We start from the raw sequence: 20,947 nt of genomic DNA, 5'->3' as shown, positions 1-20,947 counted from the left end.
ACAAACCCTTTGTTGCAATAAAGCTTAATGATAATTTCCTTTCACGAATGTTTGAAAGGTGTGTTCACATATCAGAGGAAAATGAAGATGTCTTTAATATCTCAGAGTGATGTTTCCTCACCTCAGGACACAGTTTGAGTCTCGTAGCTCGTCTCTGAGCCGCTGCTGTGAGTCTCCTATCTTATTGCCTCTCAGCTCAAGCTCTTTTAAAAACTGCAGTGCTTTTGAGTCAGTCAAAGACTGAGTTAGAGAAGAAACATCTGTGATGCCACAGCCATATAGACTAGAAAGACACAAACAGAGGAAGAGAGATTATCTTACAAACAAATCATGAATGTGAAGAATTTTACACAGATATAATGTGAACTCCGACTCACTGTGAGATATTGAGAATAAAGTGTTTTAGTTTAAAAATAACAATAGTTCACATCTATGATGATCATCTTATTGAAGAGCTACAGCAGCATTTAGTGTCCAATAGTCTGTTCTGAAACCCAGTCACACTAGTTCTGTGCGCTGAAGACACGGTTTCTTCTCTTTCATTTAAACTATTTATTTGACGTCTCTCTTCTTTATTCTCTGTTGAAAAGGCAGATTTCTGCATGTACACAATCAGTACATTGTATCAAATGCTGGAAATTAAACAATTACTATCTAGATAAAAACACATAAAATGTGAGCAATAGGGAAACCCCAGAAAGTGCACTGCTGTAAACAATGAAACATAAGCCCTGCTGTCTTCAGATAAATAAACTTCAGTCACACTGTAATTGCTGTACAGTATAATGACACTAACTGTAGTTTCTCCAGCTTGAGTTGTGGGTTCATCAGTAGATCACTGAGGTTTTTCACTCCAGAGTCTCCTAGTTTATTCGCGCTCAGGTCCAGTTCTCTCAGGTGTGACGGGTTTGAGTTCAGAGCTGAAGTCACATCAGAACAACCTTCATCTTTCATATCACAGCATCTTAAACTACATTAGCAGAGAGAGAAGAAAATAAGACAGAAGAAAAGAAAACTGTTTATTCTGTAACGTCACATCATCTTCATCAGCAAATAAAGCAGACAGAGGAAGAGAGATCTTCATCTTTATTTCACCAGATCACAAAATACTACGGTGAAAATGTGTGCAGAAATATAATGTGAACTCAGACTCACTGTGAGATATTGAGAATAAAGTGTGTTAGTTTAAGGAGAGACACGGCAGGCAAAAACATCGGGTTTTTTCACTGGTCAATTTTGAGATTTTGGGATATTTGTCTTCAATAACATGTCTTCTTTCAGACTTGTGGTGTAAAAAAGTCAGAAATACACATTTAGGTCTTTATTTTACTGCACTTTGTCTGTTTGCGTGTGTAGATTTCTCATAAATTCAACAAAAGTTGGTGTTATAAATCATCCGCTGCTCCGCGATCTCTGTCTGCTCCCTGTCATCACACACACCGTTAGAAAGCTCTCTCTCTCCTGTACAATGCTGTCGGGTCCAAATATGGTCATTTCCTGTTTATCAGCAACCAATCGTGAAAGTAAAAGGGGGATTTAACTCTAAATGTGCAATCTCATTGGCTGATGCAATCTTTAAAGGGTCGGTATAATGCCCTTTTCACAAGATGTAAAATAAGTCTCTGATGTCCCCAGAGTGTGTGTGTGTGTGTGTGTGTGTGTGTGTGTGTGTGTGTGTGTGTGTGTGTGTGTGTGTGTGTGTGTGTGTGTGTGTGTGTGTGTGTGTGAGCTGCACAGGGGGCGGAGCTTCAACAGCATGTGTTCTTTTACCTCACACACACACACACACACACACACACACACACACACACACACACACACACACACACACACACACACAGAGTAAATTTCAAAAACTTTTAGTTTATGTTCAACCCGGAGTCAGACAATGATGGAGAGACTCAAGAAGAAGTGACAACATGTAGAAGCAACGGGACATTTCTGAATGGTTAGTTGATGAATTTATGCAGCTGATGTGGAGTTAACTATCTTCTAGTCATTGATTAGCATATTCTGTCATGATAATCTATAAATCGTGTTCAGGGGGCGGGGTTATGTAAATTTTAGGGTTGCTGATGTCACTAACCCGGGAGGAATGTCGTGTAGTTCCTACCAGCCGTTTGTTGTCGTCCTTTTCTTTAAAAGCAAATATCTTCCTTTGCTCTGAACTCTGAGCGTTGTAACTTTGCAGATGTTGTTTATGATCAAACAGCAACATTACACACTAACTAAAGCTAGAAAAGTTAAATCATAATCAACCACCCCTTTAAAGCCCGTTTTCTCAAAATGACTTCTCTCATTCTCCAAGTCTGAAATCTCCACTTCAGTCGCACCGATATACACCAAACCTTCCAGTCTTGTGCCTAGTTATATTATGAAGACATTTACTGAGGGATTTGTAAATATATTATTCCTTGCCTGATTTATGTAACATTTTATTCCAAAAAACGTGGCGAAAATCTATTTTTTAAGGCTATTCACAGTATATTCTGATTTACAGGATAACAAAAGTAGATATCCATAAATCCCTCTGTAAGTTTTCCCATCTAATATGTGAACACAATAAAAAAATTATTTTGAACCTGGCTTTATCCAAAACTCAGATTTCATTTTTTTAATATATGCAAATTAGCACATATTTAAAGGTGCCATGTGTATTGTCTGGCAAAAAAATCAAGTCATACTCCACATTCCATACCAGATGGGGGCAGTATACCTCCATAAAGTGAATTGGTCTACTCTAGAGTAACAGACGAGAAACGGCATAGTCTTTATGCTCCGCCCCTACCTTCACAACAACCCTAGAGCCATAGCCGAAGCCTAATAGAGGACGTTTTGCCTCCAGAGGAACGTTGGGTGATGTCAAGTGATTGAAACATGACATCTTCAAGCTACTCCCCTTCACCTTAACCAGTGAATATGTTCATATTCGTTTTGTTCATATTACATTTTGAGTTGTATATACACATTGTTTGAATTAAATTAATTTGACAGACAGCATTCTGTCCACATCATTGGTCAACATCAGACAGCGCACGTGAACCGATCATCTCCACTATAGTAAAAAAAAACACGAACACTGTTGAAAGATACAGTAGGCTACAAATGACCTGTTCGCGCCACAAATTGTTCTCCGTCCTCAGCGACCGAGTCATTGAATGTGAAACAGCGGCTGCTGTCGTCAGCGAGCAGCAATATTCAGTCAACGAGGGCGCGTGCGCCGCGTTGGTACCTCCGTTTCAGTTTCTCGAACCCGTGCAGTGCGGCGGTCAGAACACGGAGACCATTCTGCCCCTAGCTATGCGTGTGAAAGCATGGGAAGCGATCCCGGGCGTGTCAGAATGGGTGCTGAACGTTGTAAAACAGGGCTATGCGCTGCAGTTCGCTCGCCGTCCCCCGCACTTTCGAGCCCGGACCGTGACGAGCGGTCCTCTTCTTATCTGATCTGATTTGTGCTTCAGAGCGCGGTGTTTTTCCCCTGCAGCCGGTGGTGGTGGTGGGGGTCTCTTGCCAAGGGCTTCAGCCATCCTTCCGCTCTCTTCCCTGAATTGAAATGAAGTAGTGGGCTGTACTTTCCACACGATTGACATCAGGTTCAAGTACGCCCACAAGCCGTGCGAGTTATTCGTGTATTGCAGGTTGGCCTGTGGTTATGTTGCCCGCACACCGCCTCCCATGGCCGAAACTGGTATTACGACACCTGTCGGGCCGTGGCTAGTAATGCTAAAGCTAATTAAGGTTGATATCTCTGCAGCACTATAACTTGACATTTTTTTAATGACATCATCGCCCTTATTTCTTCTCATTCTTTTGATGCGTGTAGCTCATTTTTGGGATATTTTTACCTCAATTTTTACACATGGCAACTTTAATTAGACAATGCCTAATTTGCATATTTAAACATTAAATTACAGAAAACTTGTAATACATTTTTTTCTCATCTTAATGTAGGCAATCAACTGGGAGAGTTTCATGGTGATATCTGCTAGTTACACATTTTACCCTATTCACCTGTAGTGTCTCGCCTTAAACTGTTGAAGTGATTTTAAACATTTTGATTCTTGTATGTGAACGTGACTGACCTCAATCTCTCCAGTTTACAGTGTGAATACTTCAGTACGGCACATAAGTGCTTCACTCCAGAGTCTCCTAGTGTATTCCCGGTCAGGTCCAGATCTCTCAGGTGTGACGGGTTTGAGTTCAGAGCTGAAGTCAGGATGAGACTCTGTTCCTCTGTAATACTGCATCGACTCAGACTGAAGACAGAGAAATAACAATAGTTCACATCTATGATGATCATCTTATTGAAGAGCTACAGCAGCATTTAGTGTCCAATAGTCTGTTCTGAAACCCAGTCACACTAGTTCTGTGCGCTGGAAGACACGGTTTCTTCTCTTTCATTTAAACTATTTATTTGACGTCTCTCTTCTTTATTCTCTGTTGAAAAGGCAGATTTCTGCATGTACACAATCAGTACATTGTATCAAATGCTGGAAATTAAACAATTACTATCTAGATAAAAACACATAAAATGTGAGCAATAGGGAAACCCCAGAAAGTGCACTGCTGTAAACAATGAAACATAAGCCCTGCTGTCTTCAGATAAATAAACTTCAGTCACACTGTAATTGCTGTACAGTATAATGACACTAACTGTAGTTTCTCCAGCTTGAGTTGTGGGTTCATCAGTAGATCACTGAGGTTTTTCACTCCAGAGTCTCCAAGTTTATTCCAGTGCAGGTCCAGATCTCTCAGGTGTGACGGGTTTGAGTTCAGAGCTGAAGTCACATCAGAACAACCTTCATCTTTCATATCACAGCCTATTAACCTACATTAGCAGAGAGAGAAGAAAATAAGACAGAAGAAAAGAAAACTGTTTATTCTGTAACGTCACATCATCTTCATCAGCAAATAAAGCAGACAGAGGAAGAGAGATCTTCATCTTTATTTCACCAGATCACAAAATACTACGGTGAAAATGTCTGCAGAAATATAATGTGAACTCAGACTCACTGTGAGATATTGAGAATAAAGTGTGTTAGTTTAAGGAGAGACACGGCAGGCAAAAACATCGGGTTTTTTCACTGGTCAATTTTGAGATTTTGGGATATTTGTCTTCAATAACATGTCTTCTTTCAGACTTGTGGTGTAAAAAAGTCAGAAATACACATTTAGGTCTTTATTTTACTGCACTTTGTCTGTTTGCGTGTGTAGATTTCTCATAAATTCAACAAAAGTTGGTGTTATAAATCATCCGCTGCTCCGCGATCTCTGTCTGCTCCCTGTCATCACACACACCGTTAGAAAGCTCTCTCTCTCCTGTACAATGCTGTCGGGTCCAAATATGGTCATTTCCTGTTTATTAGCAATCAATCGTGAAAGTAAAAGGGGGATTTAACTCTAAATGCGCAATCTCATTGGCTGATGCAATCTTTAAAGGGGCGGTATAATGCCCTTTTCACAAGATGTAAAATAAGTCTCTGATGTCCAGAGTGTGTGTGTGTGTGTGTGTGTGTGTGTGTGTGTGTGTGTGTGTGTGTGTGTGTGTGTGTGTGTGTGTGTGTGTGTGTGTGTGTGTGTAGTTTTAGCTCAAATACCCCACAGATATTTCTATATAGCATGTTAAAGTTGTCACTTTTTGAAGTTGAGCAGAAATACGTAGTTTTGTGTCTGTTCCTTTAAATGCAAATGAGCTGCACAGGGGGCGGAGCTTCAACAGCTTGTGTCCTTTTACCTAACACACACACACACACACACACACTCACACACTCACACACACTGGAAATTTCAAAAACTTTTAGTTTATGTTCAACCCGGAGTCAGACAATGATGGAGAGACTCAAGAAGAAGTGACAACATGTAGAAGCAACAGGACATTTCTGAATGGTTAGTTGATGAATTTATGCAGCTGATGTGGAGTTAACTATCTTCTAGTCATTGAATAGCATATTCTGTCATGATAATCTATAAATCGTGTTCAGGGGGCGGGGTTATGTAAATTTTAGGGTTGCTGATGTCACTAACCCGGGAGGAATGTCGTGTAGTTCCTACCAGACGTTTGTTGTCGTCCTTTTCTTCAGAAGCAAAAATCTTCCTTTGCTTTGAACTCTGAGCGTTGTAACTTTGCAGATGTTGTTTGTGATCAAACAGCAACATTACACACTAACTAAAGCTAGAAAAGTTAAATCATAATCAACCACCCCTTTAAAGCCCGTTTTCTCAAAATGACTTTTCTCTCATTCTCCAAGTCTGAAATCTCCACTTCAGTCGCACCGATATACACCAAACCTTCCAGTCTTGTGCCTAGTTATATTATGAAGACATTTACAGAGGGATTTGTAAATATATTATTCCTTGCCTGATTTATGTAACATTTTATTCCAAAAAACGTGGCGAAAATCTATTTTTTAAGGCTATTCACAGTATATTCTGATTTACAGGATAACAAAAGTAGATATCCATAAATCCCTCTGTAATTTTTCCCCATCTAATATGTGAACACAATAAAAAAAGAATTTTGAACCTGGCTTTATCCAAAACTCAGATTTCATTTTTTTAAATATATGCAAATTAGCACATATTTAATTAGACAATGCCTAATTTGCATATTCAAACATTAAATTACAGAAAACTTGTAATACATTTTTTTCTCATCTTAATGTAGGCAATCAACTGGGAAAGTTTCATGGTGATATCTGCTAGTTACACATTTTACCCTATTCACCTGTAGTGTCTTGCCTTAAACTGTTGAAGTGATTTTACGCATTTTGATTCTTGTATGTGAACGTGACTGACCTCAATCTCTCCAGTTTACAGTGTGAATCCTTCAGTACGGCACATAAGTGCTTCACTCCTGAGTCTCCTAGTTTATTCCCGGTCAGGTCCAGATCTCTCAGGTGTGACGGGTTTGATCTCAGAGCTGAAGTCAGGATGAGACTCTGTTTCTCTGTAATACTGCATCGACTCAGACTGAAGACAGAGAAATAACAATAGTTCACATCTATGATGATCATCTTATTGAAGAGCTACAGCAGCATTTAGTGTCCAATAGTCTGTTCTGAAACCCAGTCACACTAGTTCTGTGCGCTGGAAGACACGGTTTCTTCTCTTTCATTTGAACTATTTATTTGACGTCTCTCTTCTTTATTCTCTGTTGAAAAGGCAGATTTCTGCATGTACACAATCAGTACATTGTATCAAATGCTGGAAATTAAACAATTACTATCTAGATAAAAACACATAAAATGTGAGCAATAGGGAAACTCCAGAAAGTGCACTGCTGTAAACAATGAAACATAAGCCCTGCTGTCTTCAGATAAATAAACTTCAGTCGCACTGTAATTGCTGTACAGTATAATGACACTAACTGTAGTTTCTCCAGCTTGAGTTGTGGGTTCATCAGTAGATCACTGAGGTTTTTCACTCCAGAGTCTCCTAGTTTATTCCCGCTCAGGTCCAGATCTCTCAGGTGTGACGGGTTTGAGTTCAGAGCTGAAGTCAGGATGAGACTCTGTTCCTCTGTAATACTGCAATAACAAAGACTGAAGACAGAAAGAGAAAAGAAAATGACTCAGATTTATGATGATCAACTAGCGTGTTTAGCTTCATCCAGCAGACTTTTGCTGACAAATAAACAGGGATATCCAGATGCAAGTAACACAGAGAAAGACTACACACTGCTCATTTAAATATACTACTTTATGGTCGTTTACACATTCATTTCATATAATTTTTAAAGGGTCATGAAACCCCCTAAAACACATTTTTTGAGATGTGAACAGATATGTACAGGCTGCACATCACTGAAAATAATAAAAGCACTTATAAGTATTACCAAATACGTGGAAATGGGTTATTTTTGTGTTTTTCTGAGCAATACACATAAAACAGCCCTCATAATATTCACAAATACACATACATTTCTATAAATCAGTTTTTATGAATGAATGGCTTGCTGTAACTGTTGCTCTGGTCTTCGTCAACAACACGCGCTTGCGCCCCCTGCTGGTGAGGACGACTAACAGCAGATGGAGATTATGCTCGGTAATCTACTGCTTTTCCTGCAGTTCCTGGATGTCAATGTTGAATTTACTGTCGAATTTGAACCACTGAATTTGTGTAAGCGAATTTGTAAAGCGAAATAAAATGGACCGAATATTGCCTGTTGAAAATTATAGGTTGTATTTTTAAACAGTTTGAATATTTTGGAAGTGAAATATGAAAGGTGAATATGGATTATTGCATTTGTATTGTCCAGGAGTAATTAGCTGGTGAAGTGGATTCACTTATTGTAGAGTTAATGAAAGTTATCGTGAGCATGGTAATGTTTTAAGCAGATCTTAACAAATGTCAGTAGACCGGGAAGATTTTAAAACGAGCCGTTCATTCATAAATACGCAAGATCGCTGTGAAATGCAGACCGGAAGTCAAAAGATAACGAGCGCAGCGCTGGAAAGGGGCTATATATGGTCTATATAATGAAGGTTGTGAAATAATTGGCTAATATTAACTCTGCTTTGGTGCTGTAATGATATTGCACATCACCACGATAAACGACCTCATCTGAGCTGCTTCAGCGGACTAACAACACTCGTCAATGTCACCATGTTTTAGATGACCAATCAAGTCAAAGTAGACGGGTTCAAAAGTTTATGTTCACAGAAGCTGCGAGTCGAGCGTGAATTCCAGCGCCGCTTCACGACCCGCTTCAGTTAACGGCCATAAAGTGTGAGATATGATGCAAGCAGCGAAACTAACCCGCTGTTTTACGATAGAAGTTATGAACAACAGACAGAAATAATCAGTTTGCAAAGACTATATCAATCAACGCTCAGCTTTGGGAAGGGAAGATATACAGGTGAAGATAAGGAGACTGAGAGAAGAAGAAAGAGAGAATGTGATGAAGATGAGAGAGGAAGAGCAGGTATTGCATACTGTGCCCAGGGTGAGATTATCATTATTACAATGGATTCATATTTAACACAGATATTATGTTGTTCGCTAATACAGCGGAAACTATTAACTCAATTTAACAGCACAAGCACCTATTAAATATATTTCCATAATAGTATTATTGTATAAATATATATTTGTATACCTCGAATGTGTTTGAATACTTCACCAGTATCAGCACTGGGACTGTTCACTGTATTACTCCACTTGTCTGTGTAACTTGCATCATTAAGCCAGAAGGGGGCGACACGTGACTGTCTTTATGAGTGAGCAACTGAACCATTAATTGAACCGATTGAGTCCAAAAACATTGATTAATTCAGGAAAGAAACAAGTTGCTGAAACTGATCTTTGATGCTCACACATATTGCTCATATGCCTCTGGACACAGAAGGATTGCATTGGCGTTTGATTGAAATGTAACATCTTTGCAAAATAATAATTGAATCATTTCTCATTCCTGTTTGGAATAAGTGATTGTGTTTTGTCCACAATAAGCATAACATCTATGCATTCAATTTTGTAGTGTGGATCATTCATTGCAACATTTAAGCTAAAAAAAGCGCTATATAAATATAACGAATTATTATTAAGATTATTAATCTGATTCTCATGTTTAAGAATCTGTTTTCTGCTTGACTAATAATGTATGCTTCTGCCCACTGACATGCTTTTGAAGCTAATGATATCCATTTTTTGGCCTTCAAACACCTTAAATTGCACATGTGTAGATCAGGAAAATCACAAATGTCCCCCGAACCCCCACAGCAACATCAATTTTGGGACCTCAGTCTTTATAAAGTCCTGCGTACGGCCCTGCCTTCATGTTGCCATTGTCTTCTGTCTGGCTTTGTTCCCTGTGACTGCTGTTGGTGACCTTCATGTTTCTCAGTCAAGTCTTTGTTTTTTTAGTTTTGTTCACGTTTATTTGAATACAAACAAAGCTTTTCAAAGCTTCAAATCAATTAAACCAATTTCGTGGCAAAATGATTCACTGTTCTGAAGTCAGTAAAAGTCCTGGCAGAAAGCAAAGCATAAGGATGTAGTGTGATGGCACTGGTGAGTTTTGCAAGGGACTTTTACTGACTTTTCTCAACTCACCGAAGTGACGTCAACGTCCGGTCTAGCAGTAGCATAACCCATCAGGCAAGTGTTATTTTAATAAACTTATGATGTACTTATAAAACGAGGCATTGGGAAGTTTGTGAGTACGGAACCTATTTGCACTAATATAGAAGTTTGGTAACATTATGGACATTATTAGTGGGGTAAATTACGAGATACATATTTGGAGCCGTTAGCGCCTGCACTAAGACATTCTGCTGATTTCTCTAAATAAGCTATAACTTTAATATTTTTAATATTTCACAAACACTTGTTTAATCTCAGTAAATCTGCATGATTCATGGGTTCACAGAGATTATCGCCCCTCAGTGGCAACTTTAATATTGTCTCGACCAGGAAAAAAAGGCTTCTTCTAGGGGGGGGGGGGGGGGGTTTGGCTGGGGGGGGGTGTTTGGCTCGAGGTCATGGTGCAAAGGACCCTAGGTTGATTTTACTGTGGACCTTAAACTAATCATCTAATATGATTAAATATCAAGTGTCTGTATAATATGTGCTCTTTTATCAATTTTCAGTGCTTGTTTTGTTTATTTTATGGATGGCTCAGCTAAACAGGCCAAACGAAACTTAACTACTATTATTCCTTTTAATAATACTAATGTCTAATTAAAACGTCTACAAATGTATAAAACTGATCAGAGATCAGGTTAAACCCACAGGCACTTGTTTAATCTCAGTAAATCTTCATGATTCATGGGTTCACAGAGATCATCGCCCCTCAGCGGTGAACCATTGACATTTTGAAATGTGTCGAAACAGTTATAACGTAACAAAGCCTCGTTTACTGAAATCATGCGACTTTGCCAGTTTGATACACGTTTTGAACCACTGATCACTAGAAATACAAACATTGATTGAAAGCAGTTATGAACATTTCTGATTCTGATGTTACAAAAACATTGTTCTGCCTCTACTTTACTGAAATAATTATTGACCCATCATAAAACTGTCTGTCTTAACCAAATATTTAAAGCTTGATATCACGTTTTAATTGTGTTTTTAATTTGCTGTTTAATTTTATTACTTTAAATTGTTGTGGCTCTTTGTGACGCTGCGGAAAAAACTGCCTAAAAGTAAAGTAATATTATAAATAAATGAGCAATACTCACGTCAGTGTGTTGAGTCGACAGTGTTTATCCTGCAGTAGAGCAGCGATCTGATTCACTCGTGTGTCTCCTAGTTCATGTTCACTCAGATTCAGCTTTCTCTGGAGTAACGGGTTTATACCCACAACTCTATCCACATACTGACAGGCTTCCTTTGCAGCAGGACTCACAAACCTGCAGAAGTCAAGTCAAGTCAAGTCAATTTATTTATAGAGCACAACATAAACACAACATTTGTTGATCCAAAGTGCTTTACAGACGGCCAATCTTATATATCGTAAAAATAAAAAGAAAAGAAAAGAACAATTACTACATACATATACACAGTGTACCATACACAGCATCACTCAAATGCAATAGTATAAAAGTGAGTCTTTAAACTAGATTTAAAAACGTTAAGCGATGGAGAGGCCCTGATATTAAAGGGTAAGCTGTTCCAAAGTTTAGATGCAGCAACCGCGAACGCTCTTGAGAAGAGTCAATTCAGTTCTCAACTTAATGTCTGTTGCACTACAAAAAAGATTGATACGATAAATGTATATTATTTGAACATTTAAATACACAAATAAATATAAATTTGAAGGAAACTAGAGCGACACTCAGTCCTAAAGCAAACTCAGTCATCACTTGGTCGCCTCCAGTTGGTACAAAATGCAGCTGCAAGGCTGCTGACCGGGAACAAAGAAATATGATCATGTCACCCCAATTTTAGCGTCCCTTCATCGGCTCCCGATTCATTTTAGAATTCGGTTTAAAATCTTGTTTCACTGTTTGTTTTGTTTGGTTTTACGTTTCTGTGCTTTTATTTATTTATTTTTCATTACTATGTTCAACACTTTTGGGTTAGAGCACCTAAGCTCTGCTATATTTAAATGTGCTTTATATATATAATTTACTTACTTACTTGCATAAGAACAGAAACGTCTCACAGAGCAGAAGGGCAAAAGCTCACTAGATCATGGTTTTCAGTATGAATACAGAGTGTGAAATTAAGATCTTTCTGGCTTTTAAGCAGGAGAAGTGAGAAACGTCAGCACAGAGAAAACTGGCTGTGAAACTGCATGTTTGTGAACATCTGGAGACTCATAGACCTGCTGTAGAGATGCAGTGAATCTGGGCTTGATGCAAAACTATAGTATTCAGAAAACTATTACACTAAAAGATTATCTAGAATTTTGATGAGAAGTGTGCACAAAAATAAAATTGTTCATTTAAATGATCAAGGTATACTCCAGAATAGCAGCCCATATACTGACCCATAATGTCTATTTGACCTTTAGCTCGTATCACAACTAAACTGTGTTGACGTTTATCATCATCATGACAGAAGCTGCAGCATCTGATCTGAGGGTTGTTCCATAAAAGACGGCAAGAAAAGCGGGGATTAAACTCCAAAACCCGATTTGAATGAACCTAACAAATAAGTTGGGGCTAAAGCGGTTTCATAAAAGGTCATTCAAGTTCACGCAATCCCACTAATTTGATCCAGGTTTATCTAGTCTAGATAACTGCGTGTGCACACGTTTCTTAAGCAGCCCTAGAGGTCGATCATAGATCAAATCGATCCACCATCAAACTGCATATATTTTGTGCCGTTTTATGCGTTTGAAACATGGTGTTTGCAAAACTTACATTTCACAGGAATATTCTCCATCTGTAAATCTTAGAAAAATCGAGCAAATATTTCCATTTTGCTGCTAAACCTCATATTGAACGAGCGCTGCTGCGCGCTTGTGCGCCAAATCGGAGCGCGATAATTCTGACTAATATATACATTTTGCTTGGAAAAATAATAGGCTATGCAATATTTTATAACACCAGAAATATTTTATAAAATTTCTTGTGTTTATAAAAAATATTTATAGAAAAATGTTAAACTTAAAATAATAATAAAAATTAAACGGAAGTAATTCAGGGAAGAATTTAAGAAACCAAATATAATAAAGATACAAAATATAGTTTTGGGTTTTGGACCTAAGCTACTTAATAAAGATGACTTATACTTATTTAGAATGCTGAGAATTACAGATTGTAAAGCAATTTTTTTTTTTTTTTTGGAGAAAGCAAGAATGTTTGGTTGGATTTAGTTTATACGGTACATTATGGAGAGGATAACATGAAATTAAGAGCAAAAGTATACATTTTGAAAAGATATGTGCAACTCTAAAATCAAAGAATATTCCATAAAATAAAGGAATACATATTAGCCTATAACTAAATAACATTCCCTCCCTTTTAATTCTAGTTATTTGTTATTTTATTTATTTAATTATTTAATATTTATAATTTAATATTTGATATTTAAAAAATATTACTTGAATAACTTATTAGGAATTATGTCATTATAAGAGTTTGATATAAATATGTGAATGTTTAATTTTTCCCTTTTTTCATATGTAAAAGTGTCTAACTATGTACTTATTGGTTATTGTTCCAATTATGTGTTGGTGGGTATTATCACAAAAAGAAAAAAAGGAAAAATAAGAAGGATTTATTGGGGGAAAATATTATGTCTTTAACTGTACATTTGTACTAAATGTGTTTGAATTGAAAGACATAATAAAGTACATATATATATATATATATATATATGCTAAAACATTTGTTGTTGGACATTAGATGTGCATTATTTAGAATTTTAAACCTACAAATAAGTGTATTTTTTATTATAGAAATAACTGTAAATGGACTATTGTAATGGGGTAAATCAAGTCTAATATAGTCCAATTACTAAGCACAGATTCATCTTACCAGTTAAAATGTAATCTGTGCTTTTGTAATTATTTATTGTCAATTTTGTGATTTTAACTTCTGCTTTAATAAGCTTTTTTTATTCTATTTTAGATTGTAATGTTCTAATGTTCTTCTAATAAGCATAAAAATGTACTACAGCTGCCAATTAAAACCAGAGAGAAATGTATTCATAAATCTTTAAAACTATCTAATTAAATCTTGGGCACAAAACATTCAGCCAGTAAGAAAAGAAAAACTATAGGATATATATACGATATAACAACGATAACATAAACATTTCATATACAATTTAACACGTTTGTAGGTCTATATTATCTCATTTATCATTGTAGCCTTATTTAAGTTGATTTTCTTGTATATTTATTTTTGGACTGATAGTGGTTAATAAAGTCAAATAATGGTATGAGAGAATATCAGTCATTGTGTTCCTATTGGTCAGTGTTAGAGGATCTGTGCAGAGGATCTGTGCAACAACTGAGGCTTAGCCTGACAGTTAGCCTGCCCTGGACCAGGCTAGTTTCCCAGCATAAGTTGCCAGAGTAACTGAGTTTGAACTATTTTAAGTTTGCTTAATGAAAAATAATCAATCGACAATAAGTTTGACTAACCAAAATAAGCCTGGCTTGTATTCTAATCTTGTTTTATGGAACAACCATAAATCATTGATAATTTTGATGCAACAAATTGTCAAGCTAATTGTATAGCTAAAATACTATATTAGTTATGAATATTTAGCCTCCATATAACTAATTTAGTTAATTGTTAGATCCCGTCTCACCTCAGTGTCTTCAGTTGACAGTCTGGATCCTGTAGTAAATCATTGAGCTCCTTCACTCCTGATTCTCCAGGATCATTCCCTGTGAGATCCAGCTCTATCAGGTGTGAAGGGTTTGATCTCAGAGCTGAGGCCAGAGCTTTATAACCTTCTTCTGTCACACTGCAGTTAGAGAGTCTAGAACAGAGAGGAAAACACTCAGCTGAATAATCAGTTAAACCTGAACTATATAAATCTGAATGATCGCTCTTCCAGTCGCCTCTACAACAAGGAAGCCCATCTTAGTCGTCTTGTTAAAGGGATAGTTCACACAAATATGAAAATTAGCCCATGATTTACTCACCCTCAAGTCATCCTAGGTGTATATGACATTCTGCTTTCAGATGAATACAATCGGAATTATATTAAAAATATGTCCTGGCTCTTCCAAGCTTTATAATGGCAGTGAATGGCTGTATATTTTTCCATCAAAGTGCATCCATCCATGATAAAAGTGCTCTGGGGGGTTAATAAAGGTCTTCTGAAGTGAAGCGATGGGTTCGTGTAAGAAAAATATCCTTATTTAAAACTGTATCGACTAAAATAACTAGCTTTTTTATTAACCCCCCAGAGCCGTGTGGAGCACTTATTTTACAAGAAAAGATACTTGCCAATGGCCCTCAGGATCTGTAGCTCTTATTCTGATATTTAATGTTAGATCTTTCCTTTTCTTGGAACAAAATGAATGAAAAAACAACAACAACAATAAAATAGCAAAATGACAGGATTGATATGGTATACCCACGTTGTAACAAATAAATAAAAGATCTTTGAATTTTTCACAAAAGTTCTCTTGCGCTTTTGCCTCCGGCATCGTCCTGTCAGTCATCGCACCTCAGTCTAGTCATGTGACTCCTGTGGCTCAACTTACCTCAGTATCTCCAATTTACACGTTATATTCTTCAGTCCAGTGCAGATCAGCTCCACTCCTGAATCCTGCAGATTATTACTGTTCATGTTCAGCTCTTTCAGATTGGTGTCTGATCCAAGAACTGCAGCCAGAGCTGAACAGCTTTTGTCTGTTAAGTTACAATCATTCAACCTACAATAAGTCACAACACAGAATTAGATGGAACACATACAATACATGTTCTATATACAAATATTAAATACATTTTACATTTATTTTGTTGCATAAACAGCATATACAGCACAGAGGCTGAGGTAAACTAACATTCATCTTCAAAAACTACTATATCCTGTGCATTAGTGTATTTAATCAGTGACAAATTTCCTAGATAAAATGAAGCATGTTTGAAAACAATATTTGTGTAAAGCTTTTATAGCTATAGGATTTTTTCTCTATTTATGTCACCTGATGGAGTTTAGGTTCTTGCGACTTTTGCCTCTGTCTTGCTTAGTTGGGGACACTTAATATTCAACAATATTAACTTCACATAGTTGAACTGGTGCCTGACTAAAATTTATGAAATTGATGGAAACATGTTGAAATATGAACTATAGACAGGTAGGCAACCTTTCAATGATAAATAAATATAGCCTATACAACACAAGGATATTTTTATGTTCATAATCAAATACAGCATGGTATAAAATTAGGCTATGAAATTTATGATGCATATTATAATGTTTAGACTAGTGTTTACTGTTAAATGCTGTGTTCATTGATATCTGCTCAAACTAGGATGTTTATAATGTGCTAGCAATAATGTTTCATAGTTTGGAGCGGTTGGGTTTGTGGGTTTGGGTTTTGAAAAGCAAAATGCGCCAAACATAGGCTTCATGTTTTTACGCCAATCTCATTTCATAACGTCTAAGGAATATATTTATATGTTCTCAGTTGTTTTTTTGTTGTTGTTGTTTTTTACAGGGACTAGATGACACTGATGGAGTCCTGCTGACTTGGTAAAATGAAAACTCAAACAATATGGAAATGACAGGTATGTACTATGTTTCAGGAATAGCACAAATGTGTGATCAGTGTGTTCAATAATGTACTTTTTTTGTCCATTGTTGTGTATCTTTGGATTATGTTGTAAATAAATCCAAAAAATCAAAAAGCCATTATTTTTTTAAATTCACTCTTCATTCTTTGTGCAAGGTTCCTCATAATGATATGGCCTGATAGCACCTGATAGGGCCATTATGGGTCTTTGTCTTTCTCAGGTCTGAAGCACATCAATATGCATGGGTGGTTCACGCCTACCTCGCATACAGTTTTCTTACACAAGACATGTCTTACAAATTTTAAATCAATATATTGTTTTATCTGAATGAGTATGCAGGATGGTTTTGATTCAAATATTCTAGGCTACGTGATACAATTTTCAAAAGTCTTGTGAAGAAATAATCAGTATGGGTTTCATGACCTTATTTCAGTGACTATTATATTTTAAAAAAATCACAAACCATGCATAAACGTTATTATCTCAAAACTACAAACTTTCACATACAAGCTGCTGACATATTATTGTAGCAGAGTTTGTTCTGAATACAGTGTAATAAGACTTTAGCCATGAAAATGTCACAATTAACAGAAATAAGCTCAAATGTCAGTGTATGTCAGAACACCTCCAGGACCTCCAGGCCTCCATTCACATGTACTTGTCTCTTTGACATAAAATCTTTAATGATTTAACCTACATTTTTTTATTTTTTTAATATTTCAAGATTAAGGTCAATCGATGGCTGATGCAGATATGTTAGAGAGCAGGGTGGCCAATGGGTGATATATCATTAATTTAAAGATAGTAAAAAAGCATCCTTAACAATTGCTGAAATGAAATTTATAATTATTTTACTTAATTACTAAATTAGAAAAATATATTCAAAAAGATTATATGAAAAAAAAGAGATTTTGAACGATAAAAAACTTTTTTTGTAGAAAAAACATCTTAAAATGTGTACATCAGATATGATACTACAGGCTTTTGATAAATGTTTATTTGTAAATCTCTTGATCTACATATTGCATTAAAATAATATTACATTAAACTACAGAATTACTCATAGAAATAAACATTTAAAATATCTAATTACTGGGAGAAACAGAGGGACAACTAATATATGATGTGGTAATATATAAGTACTTTATTTAAGTAGCCTGTTTTATAAAAATCTCAATGTTTTATACTATAACCTTTCAGAATTTCATCTTACTTTTTGGCAATATTAATAACATCTGTACCAAATTACATTATTTCCCCCCAGTTTGGATATATGAATAAAATATGTATTTTTTTCTTCATCAATATGAGTATGAGCTAATATATATATATCTATATATATATATAATTTTTTTAATATATATTATATTCTATAAGTCATACAAATATGGTGTATTATATGATACAAAACAAACATGCAAACATTTTTACATGGTATTTTATATTTTGTCTTAAGGTTTGATAAACTGTCTACACACAAAAAAAAAGGCGCGATGTCAGGCTTTACAGGTATAGGTTCATGTTTATGATGGGGAATCACTATAGAGTAATGTAGATAAATGCATTTTAGATGAGAGCTAAACATGACAAAATATATTAAAAGACTTACAGAGCTCTTCTGGAGGTTTTGATGACTGCCGATAATGTAATGAGACACTCGTCTGATTTCTTGAATTTCTGAAGCTCAAACTCCTCCAGCTCTTCCTCTGATGTCAACAACACAAAGGCCACAGCAGACCACTGGGCAGGTGAAAGGTCACCAGATGAGAGACTTCCTTTGCTAAGGTGGGTCTGAATCTCTTTCACCAGAGTTTGGTCGTTCAGTTCATTCAGACAGTAGAACAGATTGATGGATCTCTCTGCAGGAAGATCATCTTCTAATTTCTGCTTGATGTACTGAACTATTTCCTTGTTGCTCTGGTCATTGCTGTCTTGCTGTGTCAACAGACCTCGTAAGAGTCGTCGATTGGACTGGAGTGACAGACCGAGGAGGAAGCGAAGGAAAAGGTCCAGGTGTCCATTGTCACTCTCGAGCGCCTTGTCCACTGCAGTCCTAAGAAAATCAATCATGGTTTCATTTCTGTTTTCCGGTTCTGTAGACTCATGATCAAACACACTTGTCTTGTTGATGTCTAGACACAGATGTGCATAAAGGGCTGCAATAAACTCTTGAATGCTCAAGTGAACAAAGCAGTACATGGTCCCAAGAACGATCCCTGTTTCCTCCTTAAAGATCTGGGTACACATGCCTGAGTACACTGATGCCTTATAGACGTCAAGACCACAGGCTTCCAGGTCTGTGTCATAGAAGATCAGGTTGCTTCTTTCCAGCTGATGAAATGCCAGTTTCCCCAGTGAAAGGATGGCGTCTTTATCCCAGGAAACATCTGGTGTGTATTCTCCATCATACTTTCGGCGGCTCTGCTGGATCTGAAAGCGGAGAAAGTGTGTGTACATTTGTGTCAGAGTCTTGGGAGTGTCTTCAGTGTTTGATTCCTGCAGTGTTTTAGAGATCTCATCAGCCTGAGTGTTTTTCACATCATTGTTTATTTTCTCCTCCAGAATGTTCTGGAGAACAGTGGCTGAAATCCAGCAGAAGACTGGGATGTGGCACATGATGAAGAGACTCTTTGATTGTTTAATGTGATCTATGATTGTGTTGGCTTGAATATCATCAGTGAATCTTTTTTTGAAGTACTCTTGCTTTTGTGCGTCGCTGAATCCTCGTATCTCTGTCAGCCGGTCGATGCAGTCAGGAGGAATCTTACTGGCAGCTGCTGGTCTGGTGGTGATCCAGATGAGAGCAGAAGGAAGCAGATTTCCCTTCATGAGGTTCGTTAGGAGAACATCCAGAGAGGCTGGTGACGATACATCACGCCACGTCTCATTACAATCAAACTTCAGAGGAAGGCGACATTCGTCCAGTCCATCAAGGATGAACAGCACTTTGAACTGATTCCTTCTTGTAAGGTTCAGTCCTTTTGTCTCTGGGAAAAATTGAGTTATAAGGTCCATCAAACTTAGTTTTTCTTTCTCCTTTAAGTTCATCTCTCTGAATGGAAGAGGAAATATGAAGCTGATATCTTGATTCTCCTTTCCTTCAGCCCAGTCCAGAACAAACTTTTGCACAGAGACTGATTTCCCGATGCCAGCGACTCCTTTTGTCAGTACAGTTCGGATCTCCTTGTTTTGTTCAGGCGCTTCAAACAAATGTGTGCATTCAACCTGTATCTCTTGTGCTTCATGATGCCTGGAAGCAACTTCAATCTGTCTCACCTCATGTTCAGTATTGACCTGTTCACTGCCACCCTGAGTGATATAGAGATCTGTGTAGATGTTATTCAGAAGTGTGGAGTCACCGTGCTTCGCGATTCCTTCAAACACACATTGATACTTCTTCTTTAGGCCACATTTCAGCTGAGGAATGAAGAACAGCTCATCTAAACACAGGAACAGAACATAGATAGTTTGAGTCTTATTTTCTCTCCTACATTTATAAGAGACAATCAGACAGATGATCATGAGTCTCACCTTCTAGAGCATCAGCAGCTTCATCTTGCTTCATCTCTCTCAGGTAATGTAGTGTGAGATCAAGAGCTGATTCCTTGATACTGGATCTGTTCTCAATAAAGTCCTTCACAAAGTGTTGTGTGTTCTCATTTTGTAATATTTTCTTTAACTTCTCCAGTTCATTCCTCAGAAATGTGATTATTTTGCTCTCAAGATCCTACAAACAAAAGTAAGAGAAATGACAGAATAACAAAATTTAAGCCAAATTGTGCATCTACATTTGGTCAACACTTTATTCAATAATTATAATACATGTACATTAAAAAAAACCAGTTAAAAGACTAACATGCTAACCAAGATGTGCAAAAATGTGTTTAGGAAAAATAAGTGATCAAGAAATGTTTTATTAAATGTCTTTATTCAATAACATATTTGTTTGTTAGAAATATTAAACATTAATAAAAATGTGTTTTCCTACCTGGAAGATCCCTAGAAGATTGTCTTTGAAATTCTCGTGGTTCCTGTGAGTCTGAACGTCTGAGTCTAATGTCTCACATTGAAGCCTGTAATCAAATTAGTAAAATAAAACGCTAACTGATATTTTACAGAAAGAGAAATAAGCATTAGCTGTGAATACTGACAAATATTTGATCTAAACATGTTTCATGATTGGTATTCACTGATACAACTTTTAAACACAGTCAACGTGTGACAAAAAATGAGTAACACAAAATACCTTTTATTAGATGATGGTGTTTCACCTTTAGACCGGTCACTCTTCA

At 36.8% G+C, this 20,947-nt stretch overlaps 1 protein-coding gene across 1 annotated transcript; it reads right to left on the bottom strand.

Moving 5' to 3' along the window:
• Positions 1 to 759: 759 nt before the first annotated feature.
• Positions 760 to 20,734, bottom strand: LOC306998330 (NACHT, LRR and PYD domains-containing protein 3-like; the record flags this gene model as incomplete). Its single annotated transcript, XM_079612295.1, has 11 exons — positions 20,644 to 20,734; positions 20,187 to 20,382; positions 18,265 to 20,095; positions 15,620 to 15,790; positions 14,713 to 14,886; positions 11,184 to 11,354; positions 7,368 to 7,541; positions 6,796 to 6,969; positions 4,655 to 4,828; positions 4,083 to 4,256; positions 760 to 970 (listed from the first exon to the last, which is right to left on the bottom strand). Exons 2-11 carry the CDS (start codon positions 20,218 to 20,220, stop codon positions 760 to 762), a joined length of 3,288 nt encoding a protein of 1,095 aa, XP_079468421.1. The 5' UTR covers positions 20,221 to 20,382; positions 20,644 to 20,734.
• Positions 20,735 to 20,947: the final 213 nt, after the last annotated feature.

The sequence above is a fragment of the Phoxinus phoxinus genome (genome assembly GCF_949152265.1).
Source record: "Phoxinus phoxinus genome assembly, chromosome: 5".
In the NCBI taxonomy this organism is placed as follows: Eukaryota; Metazoa; Chordata; class Actinopteri; order Cypriniformes; family Leuciscidae; genus Phoxinus; species Phoxinus phoxinus.
This window is presented reverse-complemented; position numbering and strand designations above follow the sequence as displayed.